The 14,097-nt window shown below is 38.3% G+C and overlaps 1 protein-coding gene across 2 annotated transcripts; it reads left to right on the top strand.

Annotated features, from left to right (window-relative positions):
* Nucleotides 1-4,675: 4,675 nt before the first annotated feature.
* LOC110831706 (methionyl-tRNA formyltransferase, mitochondrial) lies at nt 4,676-11,248 on the top strand. 2 transcript variants are annotated; one of them, XM_087357441.1, is made up of 5 exons: nt 4,676-5,071; nt 5,498-5,698; nt 5,777-5,899; nt 7,680-7,858; nt 10,661-11,248. In XM_087357441.1, exons 1-5 carry the CDS (start codon nt 4,719-4,721, stop codon nt 11,038-11,040), a joined length of 1,236 nt encoding a protein of 411 aa, XP_087213567.1. In that variant the 5' UTR covers nt 4,676-4,718; the 3' UTR covers nt 11,041-11,248. The 2 variants fall into 2 exon arrangements, with proteins under 2 accessions (XP_087213567.1, XP_087213568.1); XM_087357442.1 differs by having other exon boundaries at nt 5,498-5,678.
* Nucleotides 11,249-14,097: the final 2,849 nt, after the last annotated feature.

Consider the following 14,097-nt stretch of genomic DNA (forward strand, 5'->3'; position numbering starts at 1 on the left):
AAGAATGTTGGATAGAATTTTGTATGAGGTTGATAGCAGCGATATTCCTCGGTAATTACCACACTCAGTCTTGTCCCCCTTCTTATGAATAGGAATAATTATGGATTCCTTCCACTGTTGTGGCATCTCTTCCTTATCCCAAATTAACTGAATAAGCTTATGGATCCTCATATGCAACCCTTTGCCACCTGCTTTAATTAATTCGGCCGGAATCTGGTCAATTCCTGGAGATTTATAACTTTTCAACTTCCCAATGGCTAGTTCCACTTCATCTAAGCTAGGTTCTGGCACCAACAGTTCAGCTGTATGCATTTTAATCTGTCTAATATCACCAGTATCATGAACATTTAAGAGCTCGCTAAAGAAATTTTTCCACCTATTCACAATTTTTATTGGATCTGCAAGCAACTTGCCACTATCATCCTTTACCAAATTGGTCTGGGGTTGATATCCTTTCTTAAAGTTATTAATGCCTCTGTACAGGTCTCTGATGTTTTTTTCCTTATTATTTGTCTCAAGTTCAGCAATTTTGCCCTTCAGGTATTCCCTTTTCTTAGTCCTAAAGGTTCTACTAGCCTCACGTCTCACGTTACATAGATTATCCGCATTTGTTTTGTTTGGGTTCTGCAACCATTGAAATTTTGTTTGCTTCCTTCGATCTATTAATTTTGAACATTCTTCATCAAACCACGGTTTATTTTGCTTTCTCCTGTAGTATCCTAGTTTCTCTTTTGCTGAAATTTTGATGCAGTTTCTGACATTTTCCCACTCCCTGTTGATGTCCACACTTTCATTATCCTCATTTGCCTCTAAAATTTGAAACCTATTCGAAATTTCAACTTGATATTGTTCCTTTGCCTCTCCCTCACTTAATTTTTTCAAATCAAATCTTTCTGTGTCAAAATTTTGTTTAGTTCGTCTACTTACTGAAAGCCGCTCCCTCACTTTTGCTACCACCAGATAATGATCAGTGTCGCAATCTGCTCCTCTGAATGATCTCACATCAATTACATTTGTCTGCCTTCTCTTATCTACTAAAACATGATCTATTTGATTGTGTGTTCTGCCATCTGGAGAAGTCCAAGTGTATTTATGAACATCACGGTGTGGAAATTTTGTACTTTTTACAATTAAATCTTTTGACGTAGCGAAGGTTACTGCTCTAAGACCGTTATCATTACTAAGTGCATGGAGACTCTCGCTGCCTATTGTGGGTTTGAAGATATCCTCCCTCCCAATTTTTGCATTGAAATCTCCTAGCAGAATTTTCATGTGATACTTGCCAAATGTATCAAATACTGATTCCAATTCTTCATAAAAGCTATCCTTGATATCATCGCTTTTGTCTTCAGTTGGGGCATGAACATTAAGGACAATGATGTCGCACCAACGTCCTTCCAAAATTACGTAAGACAACCTGTCACTAACAAATTCTACTCTCTTAACTGCTGCCCTAATTCTGCTATGAACAAAAAAACCCGTCCCTAGCTGATGATTGTCATTCCCCTTTCCATAGAAAAATGTAAAATTGTCCACTGGGATCATGCCCTCCCCCTCCCATCGCACTTCCTGCACTGCCACTAAGTCTAACTTATAATTCCCTAATTCCCTACACACTGATTTCAGTGCCCCAGCCCTATAGAGGCTCCTAATGTTCCAAGTACCAAATCTCATGTCCTTTTTCAATTGCCGTGGTCGTGCCAAAGAGTCCGTCCTGATCCGAGGCTTGGTTGATTTTTTCGTAACACATATTTTTTTTTAAAGGTGAAAGGTTGTTAGCCCTACACCCAACCCCCAACCTGGAGGACCAGGGTATCACTCTTAGTCTAGCGCATCTCCTTAGACCTGTCCGGCTTGGGTGACCCTACCATGAGCCGAAGCTCAGGCCGGCATAGCCCTAAGGGTCATTTGAGCACGCAAGCCTCCTCACCCGGCAGATTGCCTTCGACAAGGTGGTGATACCTTCGAGAAGGGGTGTATATATATATATACATATAAATTTATTTTGTTTCATATAAACAATAAAGGGTTCTATAATCTGTTACTGCTCAATATTAAAACGTTCTACACAAATGTATATCAATCAATTTGACTGTATATTATTGCAATTGTTACATATAGAATTTCCGTCCGTTATATACTGTGTTTGGTTGAAAATCAATTAAAGCACTTTTTGTGCTAATTATTTTATTTGGATGGAATGTACGGCCATAATTACATCTTTGCTTTATTAAATCAGAGGAACCTTAAAGTATTTTCAGTCATTCAGAACCTTAGTTGCCGTGATCCCTGTTGTATAACTTTTATACAGCCTGTAGACACCGGTATTCACTAGAAAATCAGTAGATTAGAAATTTTCAATTAAATAAGTCCTTTAATGTAGCACACTTACCAGCAGTAAGTGCAACAATATTTATATTATAATGAGAATTTTTCTTATGTGTATTGAGTGTATCTCCGTGCCAGAATCCTCAGTTTTGCCTTTTCAGGGTGGTTTGAAAATGAATGGGACACATTGCCTTTTGGTCTACGCTTATGATATTAATCTGTTGGGCGATAGTATAAATACTATAAAAGCGAACACAGAAACACTCTTAAGTGCTAGTTGAGATGTTGGTCTAAAAATAAATGCAGAAAAGACAAAGTTTATGATCATGTCTCGTCATCAGAATTCAGGACAGAGCCAGAATATAAGGATAGCTAACGAATCGTCCAAAAATGTGACGAAATTCAAGTACTTGGGGACGACACTGACAAGTCAGAATGACATTGATGGCGAAACAACTGTTTCTTTCATTTCAGTGTTTTTGACGAAGATAAAATTATTTTTTGTTAAAGTATGCTAAAATGTTCTGTTAAAGTCTTTAATTTATAAAAGTGATGGTATGGATTCATGGGACTTGTTAATGTTGTATTTTTGTACTATCCGTGCTGTTATTCCTGTATTCTGTGTTGTTGCCGAGTGAGAATGTACTTACTATGTTTCTGTCGTTAAGGTAAGTATGAAGCGTGAACTGCAACTCATGTCTTCCACGTATGACACTTGTATAAATCTGCTGGAGGGTTCTTGTGTCTGTGATATATATGTAATGAGATGACAGTGCATGGGTCTGAAAACGTCTGAAGATTTGAAAGATTTAAAACACCGCCATTAGTAATGCCAGTCCCTACTGATTTTATTACTGTAAGTTACAAATGTGTAAACTACGTCCTTACAAGGGTTAACGAAATGTGTGTGCACAAGATTCAGTGTTTTAATGTTTTATCATAATATTTATCATGTAAGACATGGCTTAATTGTAGTTAGTATTTTATTTTTATCTATATTTTACATACAGGATAAGGAAAAAAGTACCTTGCTCTTTCAAAGTGATACAGAAAACATGTGGCATACTTTGAACCTTACACTCACACCAGTCAATAGAAAAACTCTCAATTGACTCAGGTGGTGTTGTTGCATGCCTCCACTAGATGCCACTAGTTTTGAAAATGGCTACCCAATAACAAAGGACTTGGTGTGTTCTGCAGTTGGCAAAAAAGGACCCTGTAACAGCTGTGCATCATGCATTTAGCACACAATTTCACATTGAACCACCCTGTTGAGTAGTCATTTACGCCACAATCTTTGCCAGAGTTGAGGCAGCAAATCACAACTGCCGTAGCTTCCATAGCTGGTAATTTAATCATTGAAAATTTCACACGTATAAAATGACCCACTTGCAATTCAGGAAACAATTTGTTCATGATCTTTTCCTTGCATTGGAGTTTCTCAAATTATTTGGTGCCTGTAGCTGACTTGTCCACTTGCCACAGGCAGAGCTGGATGGTTGAGTGCATTCTTAGGCTTGGTCTAAATGTGTTAAATATTTAATAAATGATGTCTTTGGAATGTTCAATCATTTTTGCAAAGCTTGAAGTTATGAAATACTCTTAATTTCCAGATTAATTTGTCTAGTTTTGTTTTGGGCAGTTGATATACTTTGAGAATATGGTCAAGTGTGATTTGTGAAGTTGCTAGTACATTTTAATTGTAATTCTGGAACCCTTGCCTGTAATGTTTCCAGATCATTATACCTTGTATGCTCCAGTTAAATGGGCTGTAACAATATTCAGTATTTCATTAATCATATTCAGTTTTGGTATACAAAGGCTTGAAGTTGTAATGGATAGATATAAGAAAGTGAAAGCATGTCAAAGGGGCGTGTTTTTGCCATCAGTTGCAGTATGTCCAGGAATGCAGTACATTTCATGATACTGCAGTAATATCTGCACTACAAGAATTCTACAAGGTGTTTTGTACTGCAATAGCCAGTGAAATCATTATTCTGCACAATGTGGGACGTTTGCATACTAGTAAATATAGCCTGTCAAGTTAATAATTTATTCGAATACGAAAACCAAAGATACGGTATTCTCAACTTTGTGGGACATGCATGTACATGATTGCTACAGCTTGCATAATATAGGGGTGTTTTTAAAAGGATTGGGGCTTGCCAATGCAACTTCATAGACTGTAAACATACTGTCAGAGTTTTAAGTATAAATGTTGCTTCAGCTGTGCAACAGAAATCTTTTTATTCCTCTTTGGACCAGCACTTTTAGTTTAGCTTATTATTAAGGGACTTTATTAACGTTAGCGTTTACAAACATGTATTTAGTAATGTTGGAAAATAAGTTGGTAGCAATGTGCTGATGTGCAAATGTTTTTGTAAATCAACATGGTACCAGTCCTAGCTTTTAAAATTGTAGTTTCAGTATTACACTTTTCGCTCGAGAAGCAAAAACTATTATCTAATTGCCGAAGTAATGAACTTTTAATTATGAAAGCACATACACGTTTAGCAGGAAAATACGTACGTAAATTGTGCTGTCTAACCGGTAGAGTCTACGAAGGATATGTGAATATTTTTATTACAAATAATAAATCATTACAATTTAGCAGGCGAGGGTTCAGTACCCTTCCCAGCACAAATTTTTATAAAACTTTATCTCGAAAACCACCTTGGCGTGTATTGTTTTTTGGAACGGACGACTTCTCTTTGGCAAGCTTGAAAATGCTCTTCAGAGAACTGTAAGTGAATTTAGAAAATAAATGGACAAATTTAAAAAAACAGCAACATTGGAAAATGCACTATTCATCCATTTCCACAAACACTTTTCCGCATAATTTTATAATCTTAATTTACATTTGTTTACATCTGCGGATTTGCAGTTTTCTTGTTTATATTATCATGTTGTAAATCACACTGATTGAAGTTACAGTATGGCTGAATGTGTTCCGTGTGAGAATGTTTCGATTAGATTTTGTAACCAAAAACAAAATCTTGTTATCAAGAGATTGTGAAAATTGGAATGTTCTGAATGAATTCTAATGTTGATCAGTTACAAAATATCCTGGAATTGTGCTGAAAAGGCATGTTCTGAATGTAGGGTTATGTCAAGTCATTGGCCACTGGAGGTTTCATATTTGAAGATTATCGTTTTGTTGTCACACCAGGGAAGATGGTGGATTGGTGAAGCAGCTTGCAGTTGTGACATCACTTAAAACAAAGAAGAATCCTGTAAGAGACTTTGCGGTGGAAACTGAGTTGTCAACATTTAGTTGGCCGTGTCATGCCTTCCCTGGAGACTTTGATGTTGGACTGGTGTCTTCATTTGGACATCTCCTTCCAGAATGCGTAATTGAATCATTCCCTCTGTGCGTATACAAAGTGAGATTCAGTTTGTCATGAAGTATCATAAGAAGGATCTTGATGTCAGTGTTCATGTGATGCAGAGGAATGCTGAATGTTCATGCCAGCCTCCTGCCCCGTTGGAGAGGAGCTGCCCCCATCATCTACGCGATCCTTAATGGGGACTCCGAGACTGGAGTAACCATTATGCAAATTAAGCCACGCAAGTATGTATGCTGTTTACAATGTCATTAACAGTTAGTTATTACTATTTTATTTGCTCAGTACACCTGCCCTTTGATTTATGTAGGTTTATATTGTAACTACAGTAAATTGTGTACGATCCAAATGTTTTACTTAACACTTTAATAGCGCGTAACACGGTTAAATAGGCAATCACTGCCATAAAAGGTGATACTCTTTTAATTCTTATGATTGTGTAGTATTGTAACGTATGTGTGGGGAAATAATTGGGTAATTTTTCTGGGTATCAGGAACCAGTCAGAATTGTTTGCGTCGAAATTAGCGAGAATTTAAATTATTGGTTTATTTTTATCTTATGAACAGTTTTCATCAACAAATTATGTTCATAAATCAAGTGGTAATGTAATATTTTTGCTTGTATTTGGGCATAATATTTATTATTTAAACAAATATGAATTTGGTAGTGGTTTAGATTAGATTAAAGGCAAATATACATTCATTTCTGTACCTAAGAACCAATGCTATTAGTGCATGTAGGGGAGCGGTGGTAAAGCTCCATATGTATGCTTAATTTTGGCACTGAATACGAGGGTGTGGGGTCAGTACATGTACGTCTCTAAATAACAGCAGCTTTGGGTATCCGTTAGATCAGCAGCTGGGTGGGCCTTAGAGCCAGCCTCGATGTGGTGAAGTGGAATTTTTCCCCCCACTGGGAATCCTTTTAGTTTAATTTACCCTTCTCTATATTAAATTTTTGTTTCATCTAGTAAACAGAAGTAAAACACTAATTCTGTGGAAAGTTTGGTGCTACACGACATATTTGTGCTAAGGGATTCCGGGATCAGAGCTTCAAGATGCATGTACAATGTAAGCAGCAAACTGGGAACAGGTGAAGTGAGATCCTGAGGGTTTGTAGGGAGAAAAATGGGAATTTTTTTCTTGGATAACTACTTGTTGACCTTGGAATTGCAAAATGTTACCTGAAACTAAATGTAATGTCGTAAAATGATTTTAATTCAAAATACTAACACTGTAGTATCAAAACATCAAAGTTAAAAGCTTTTAGTAGCAAATCTTACCATCTGACATAATCGTAAGGCACTTTAATCCACCTCTGATGCTTGTAACGTTCCGAAGGTTAATGTGAACGTGGTTGTAAATTTGGTGAAATTTTGTGTTATTGTTAAAACTTATTCAATGCACATTATTATTATTTATTTTTTAAAAATTAATGTAAAATCTGAAATTTTAGAGACGGGTTTATTCTCCATCTTAGGTAATGCACTGAAAAGTAAGAAGTGGAGATGCCAATTCTGTACGGCTTGTTAAATAAAGATGTAGTACTTTCAGTAAACCACTATCAGTGGCGTAAATACATTAAGAAATGTACCACAAGCAGTAACAGGTCAAACAAGTTAAGTAGAATAAATTATTTTCCAGAAAAACAAGACCAAACCACAAATATAAGCCCCATCGCCTTTGTCGCAGATTGCGAGAGACACAGTAAGTTACGGACAGAACCCATATCAAATAAAAACGGGCCGAAGGGGGCCAGTCCAAAGGGTTTGAGAAAGGGCTGGAATGCGTTCGGAATGTAGATACCAATTAGAAAATTGATAAAGATCCAATCAAAGTTTGAGCAACAATTTTATATTGCTCAAGACAACCGAGACTGCAAGTGGTCAGCTAACTTTTTGACGATGTGTAATAATTTCAGAGAGAGGTCTGTTCCCCGTACCACAGAGTGTTAATTAAAGTAGACTTTCCATTACCAGCGTATGACAGATACGTTACATTTTACAGGTTTGACATAGGCAACATTGTGCTCCAGGAGCGTTGCCCTATCGCGCCTACAGACACAGCTCCAGTGTTAAAAGAACGACTCGCTGAGCTCGGATCAAAGCTCCTTCAGGAGACCCTGAAAGACCTGCCTCGCTGCTTGCATGAGTCCGTACCGCAGCCGGAGTCTGGCGTCACATATGGTATGAGTTATGAACGTAACTAGCCAATTACATATTTTACAAATAATGTGTACAAAAAGTTGTTGATACGGTTTCTTGTACCTAATAGGGGCGTCAACGGAACAGGGATGCGTGACTCCAGATATAAAGTCAAAAATGCTTGGTCAAAGAACATTTTTTGATGTAATGTTCAAAAGATACAGGGGAAAATAATTGTGATTGCAGTGGTATATTTTTAAAGCTCTGTCAGTAATTAATTTGTTTCAACGATAAATTAATATGGCGGCTACACACTTCTTAACGCTTCTTTTTCATGGTAAGTAAAGCTATCCCGTTACATGTCAGTGTTGGCACTTAGGGGAGAGGAGGTTTAGCTTCTGCTGATTCTCGACCTCGGCACTAGACGGGGGTGAGTGGTCAGCGTCACGCCCCGGCCACGCTTTGCCCCCGGGAAAGGACCCCGGTACCCATTGGACAGGAGGCTGGGTGGGTCCCAGAGCCGGTCTGGACACAGAGGCTAGAGGAAAAATCCTCTGCCCCCGTCGGGGATCGAACCCTGGCTGTCCAGCCCGTAGCCAGTCACTATACTGACTGAGCTATCCCGGCTCACATTTTTCATAGTATTTATGATTATTGCAGTTCTTATACCATCATCAGACTGGGGGGAATTCCAGTAGCATATCCTAGTATGTCGTGTTTCCGCCAACAGCGTATGAAAGCAGCAAGCAACTTTGGCACTTATTAGGAATTATATTATCTGATCAAGATATTTTGAGAAATGTAAAGGTTTCCGATGAAGATACGACATAACACGTAGTATAATTCTGTTTGACTTTGTCCAGCAATTTTTTTAATTAAGAGAAAACAGAGGTTTGTATTTAGCATGTAGGGAATAGTTACTCTGATTGTGTAATTAACATCGTTCTAGGAAATCTTAGGTTTAACTTGGTAGATTTTGGCTGTGGAAATTATTTCCTACTTAATTTTTTACTAATGATTTTTTATGCATTATGAACGATGACATGTCTTATCTCGAAGATTTCTGTCTTCTGGGGTGTTGCGCCGTGTAGTCTGGTCGATGTTTACCAACGTTTCAGAGGACATACTGCCTCCGTCATCAGAGTATGAAGACTTCTGAATTCTGGGTTATTGCGCCGTGTAGTCTGGTTGATGTTTACCAACGTTTCAGAGGTCATACTGCCCCCATCATCAGGGCGATGAGTATGAAGATTTCTGTCTTCTGAGTTGTTGCGCTGTGTAGTCTGGTCGATGTTTACCAACGTTTCGGAGGTCATACTGCCTCCATCATCAGAGTATGAAGACTTCTGAATTCTGGGTTATTGCGCCGTGTAGTCTGGTTGATGTTTACCAACGTTTCAGAGGTCATACTGCCCCCATCATCAGGGCGATGAGTATGAAGATTTCTGTCTTCTGAGTTGTTGCGCTGTGTAGTCTGGTCGATGTTTACCAACGTTTCAGAGGACATACTGCCTCCGTCATCAGAGTATGAAGACTTCTGAATTCTGGGTTATTGCGCCGTGTAGTCTGGTTGATGTTTACCAACGTTTCAGAGGTCATACTGCCTCCGTCATCAGGGCGATGAGTATGAAGATTTCCGTCTTCTGGGTTGTTGCGCTGTGTAGTCTGGTCGATGTCAACCAACGTTTCAGAGGTCATACTGCCCCCATCATCAGGGCGATGAGTACGAAGATTTCTGTCTTCTGAGTTGTTGCGCTGTGTAGTCTGGTCGATGTTTACCAACGTTTCGAGGTCATACTGCCCCCATCATCAGGGCGATGAGTATGAAGATTTCTGTCTTCTGAGTTGTTGCGCTGTGTAGTCTGGTCGATGTTAACCAACGCTTCAGAGGTCATACTGCCTCCGTCATCAAAGTATGAAGATTTCTGTCTTCTGGGTTGTTGCGCCGTGTAGTCTGGTCGATGTTTACCAACGTTTCTGAGGTCATACTGCCTCCAACATCAGGGCGATGAATGTGCCAGTTGGGTGGGTGGGGCTAGGTCTTTTTACATTTTCTGTATTCTGTACGTACAGTTCAAATTTAAGGAGATTCTTTCTTGGTTATTCATTTGTCTCTCCTCTCATACCTACCTTACTTAAAATGCCTGTCAGCTCCTAGAAGCATAGGTGTGATTTAATGGTATGTAACCTAGTGGGGGGTCCACAGTGGCCGCGCGGTCTGAGGCGTGGGTTCGAATCCCACTCAAGCCATGGATGTTTGTCTGCATTTTTCTGTGTTGTGCTGTCCTGTGTACAGGTAGAGGCCTTGCGACGGGCCTATCCCTCGTCCAAGGAGTCCTACCGAATGTCTATAGATCAAGCCAACGAAAAGTTGGGACCCGCAGTGCTCAGGCACTTGAAGAACGGGTCGTTCCCAGTATCCCAGTAACCTGGTAGATTTTGTGAAAAAGAAATATATATGCAATTGGGTTGCGTTGACTGTTTATGACTGGCACTTAGAGGGACTATTTTGGATTTCTGTATTTGTCTTATTATATGTAATGTAGGTTGAAATATTTGACATTAAGCTTGTAGTTAAAAATGGAAACATTTTACTTTTGCAACGTAAAATATGTTTCGTTGAATGAGACATGTATTATTAGATGTTTAATGAAAATTTATTCCTAAATAAAGATCACCAAAATCCAAATTTATAACTTGAGAGTTGCAGCTTGCCTCTCTTTATGTTACGCGTGAAATCTTTTGCCATAACATGGCAACAGATATGTGCTTAAGAACATGAATGTACAAACTTGTTTTAACGTTTACGACGTAGTTTCTCACACGTGATATGTGTGTTGGCAGCTCCTCGTGTCACATCGTCTCTGGCAGCGATAAAGTGGCAGAACATGGAAGCAATGAAAGTGTATAATCTGCACCGGGCACTGATAGGGAAGTACGCTCTTACCACCGCATGGCACGGTCTGCCGATTAAGCTGCTGGAACCGTCGTTACTGCCTGGAACTTGTGAGCAGGAGCGACGGACTAGCAGCACCGCCCCACTAAACGTGCCTGGATGCATAGAGTTGGATCGTACTGGTAGGGTCTTGCGAGTGTTGTGTGCAGACAAGCAGTGGATTGGCTTCGGAGCCGTCGGTGTGCCTGGCAAGAGGCCGATGTCACCACGAGACTTTTATAATGGATACATTTCAAAGCGTAGTATAACGGAGAGGACATTCACATAATTCAGCATGTAGAATGAGAATTTATATCTAGTCTTTCATATATTTTTTTTTTAGGAAAATATATTGTATGTCATTAGAATTTTTGAATTCCAGGTTTTACGACTTTTTGGAGTACCAAGTTTTGTGCGTGAATCTGAATGTAAGATCGCCTCATAAAATCAGAGGTTTGAAAGTCCTTTATTGAATAAATAAATCACATACAATTGTTTGTACTTGTATCAATAATTTTAGAATTTATGGATGTGTGCAGTTGGTGGTATGTTCTTTATAATTGGCTTTAAAATTTTTGTGGCTTAAGTAAGTTATATGGACCGCCACGGTGGCCTAGCGGTTAGAACGCTGGCCTTGTAATCCTGGGGTCTCGGGTTAGATTCCCGGCGGTGCCCGAATTTATAACTTGTGTTGGGCAAGGCCGTGGTCTAGGCAACACGGAGTTTTCCTCCGTGGCATCCCAACAATTACTCCATTCACACACAGAAGAAGGCAATGGCAAACCACTTCTGGATCATCTGCCAAGAACGTATATGAACAGGTCCCAGTCCGAGAAAAGGATGGAAGGATCCTGTTCATATGGACCTGTCGTCAGACAGAACACTAAATAAATAAAAAGTAAGTTATATTTCTGTAGAATGCTTAATTTATCCTTTCCTTCCAGATGAGCTTTGTCTTCACATTTTAATTTCTATTGTACGGCGCTTTTAAATCCCTGTATCCCCCGCTCACTCGAGGTACGCTGGGTATGTGTTTAAATAAAACAAGGCGTCTTTCTGAAAAACCCACGTATCGCTTCACAAAATTACTTCTAATTGGAAGGAATATTACATGTATTTACATTTCTGATATTGTTAGATTCATATTTTGAAAATATTTTGAATTTTTAAGTGTGTGTAATGGAAAATAATGCATCATTTAAACTTCTCTCCATCTGACAAATGACTGTAGAATTTTGTTCCTTCTACGCATGCGCAAATACACAAATTCGGCCATCTTTTCTATTCCAGAATACACGGATAGGGGAAGGTGGGGCAATTTGGCGATGCTAATGAGATTTATTATTACTTTAGTAAGTTCAGTCGTGTAACTAAGTAACGTACATGGGCAGAAAATGTTACTGAATTTACTTTGTTAGCAAAAAAATAAATAAAAAAGGGAACACTACACAATTTTTATGTAATGAGACTTACGTGTTCGATAAGAATACTCGAAATTAATGTTTTTCGGAATGAAAATTATATTGAATTAATTCACGAAGTTTCGTGACAATTCTCAAGGAACGATAATGACTCATATTGACCGTCAGATTACGTCAACAGATGGCATGAAGGAAAATATGCGAATATGCCAAGTTTAAAAATGTTCGAGACATAAAGATTCCTATAGGCCTAAATATAAGGTACGACGAACAGAGATTTGAGGTTATTTGAGAAAAATTTGCTGAGGAGAAAATTTTAAGTCCCTTTGAGCTTCAAACCTGTGGCGTACTCTTCACATAAGCGTCTTAGGATGGTCAAATCAAGGTGAATGAGATGATTGGACATGTAACATGCATGAAAGAGATGATAAATGCGTACACAGTTTAAAATCCGGAACGGAGTAGACGGGGATTATGTTAAAATACCGAGATAGTGCCTTAAATTAGGCCACGGCCACTTCCTTTCTAATTCATAATTCACTACCATCATCTTATTCGACGCAATGTAGTCTGAGCTCCTCAAAAGCTTCTGTAAATAAAATAATATTAAAATTAATCTTAAAGGAAATGAGTTGGGAGGGTAGATTGGATTCTTCTGGCTCAGGACAAGGACCATTGGGGTGGGGGGATCTGGAAATGTCTTGACCAATGCAATTGGTAATTATTTCCACTCATGTTGGCATGTTATTAATTACGTGGAGCAGAATCCTATTGACAAGCTGATAGTCGTTTATTTATTAAAGAATCTCGTTTTTTATGGACCTCCAAGGTCTATTCTCGTGTTCGCAGTCTCGACAGAAGACGTATACATACGCGTAGGAACGTGATCCTACGTTCTAAATATGGAGGCTCGCCGTTCTGCCTTAGTTCAAAATTCATCGTGTTCATTAGCACAAAGGAAGGCCGAGATAAAATCAGCTTAGGGTGTCATCATATCAAAATGTATACATTTAAACCTCTCTTACCATTAACTTCTAAATTACCTTTGCAAATTTTCACGAAAACATGAATGAATTCATTGCTTGAACATCCCCGGACTTAATAATCGTCTAAATATGGGCGTAACTTAAAACCTGATTGAATTGAAGAAGTAACTTGCGATAAATATGTCACTGTGCGTGTATTTTATTCACAAAGGACGTATCTTCAAGCATTAATATGAACTTCATGTTTACAGACGTGAGCTTACGAAACGTCCTTTATTGCGAAAATCTGTGCATTTTGCAAATAATTTAATGAAGCATTTCGCACGTCAATAAACTGTTGTGTCATTCTATTTTTGATTTTAATTTCGTGTGTTTATGGTTGTATTTCACTTTTAAAATCAACAGGTTAGTTTTTAAATTCTAATTTTTTAAGTCTCTCATTGTACATACTTTAGACGTGTCCTTTCCAATTTTGTTAACTTAAAACAGGACAAATTGTTTATGTCTCATACAACGCCATATTGGAATTTTATGTTTTATTTAAAGGACGATTTGTATATGCAATAAATTTACGTTAAATCCATTAAAGTATGCAAAATAGCAAGGAACGCGTTCGAGAAATATTGTTGATCTACTCAGTTTTTATAAAGTAGATGTTTCTGTTTTTATCCACAAAGACATATTGATCTGTTTCTTGTGACGCCTTAAGCCTTAAAACTGAAAATTTGACGCAAAATTTGCATTTCAGCTGCAACATTTTTTTAAGGTGTTAAACAGTCTGACCTCTTACGCTCCGGAATTAATTATCTGAGATGTGAATATATTCGACTCTACGCACTGATACAGAATTTGTTTACACGGCACACGAATTCTAGAAAATCCAGATTTACCTTTACATTTACAGTTCTTACATTTTTCTGGTGGAATATAAAAACGAAA

This window comes from Zootermopsis nevadensis, unplaced genomic scaffold (genome assembly GCF_977971745.1).
Source record: "Zootermopsis nevadensis isolate Lab colony 2312 unplaced genomic scaffold, Znev_1.0 Znev_ptg000028l, whole genome shotgun sequence".
Classification (NCBI taxonomy): domain Eukaryota; kingdom Metazoa; phylum Arthropoda; class Insecta; order Blattodea; family Termopsidae; genus Zootermopsis; species Zootermopsis nevadensis.

What these genes read in the sequence shown, in the direction of transcription:
- LOC110831706 (XM_087357441.1), top strand. Translation starts at nt 4,719, where the DNA reads ATGGTACCAGTCCTAGCTTTTAAAATTGTAGTTTCAGTATTACACTTT. An exon ending in GTAATTGAATCATTCCCTCT is followed by an intron (nt 5,699 to 5,776) that starts GTGCGTATACAA and finishes CATGTGATGCAG; the next exon opens with AGGAATGCTGAATGTTCATG. An exon ending in GGAGTCTGGCGTCACATATG is followed by an intron (nt 7,859 to 10,660) that starts GTATGAGTTATG and finishes GTGTGTTGGCAG; the next exon opens with CTCCTCGTGTCACATCGTCT.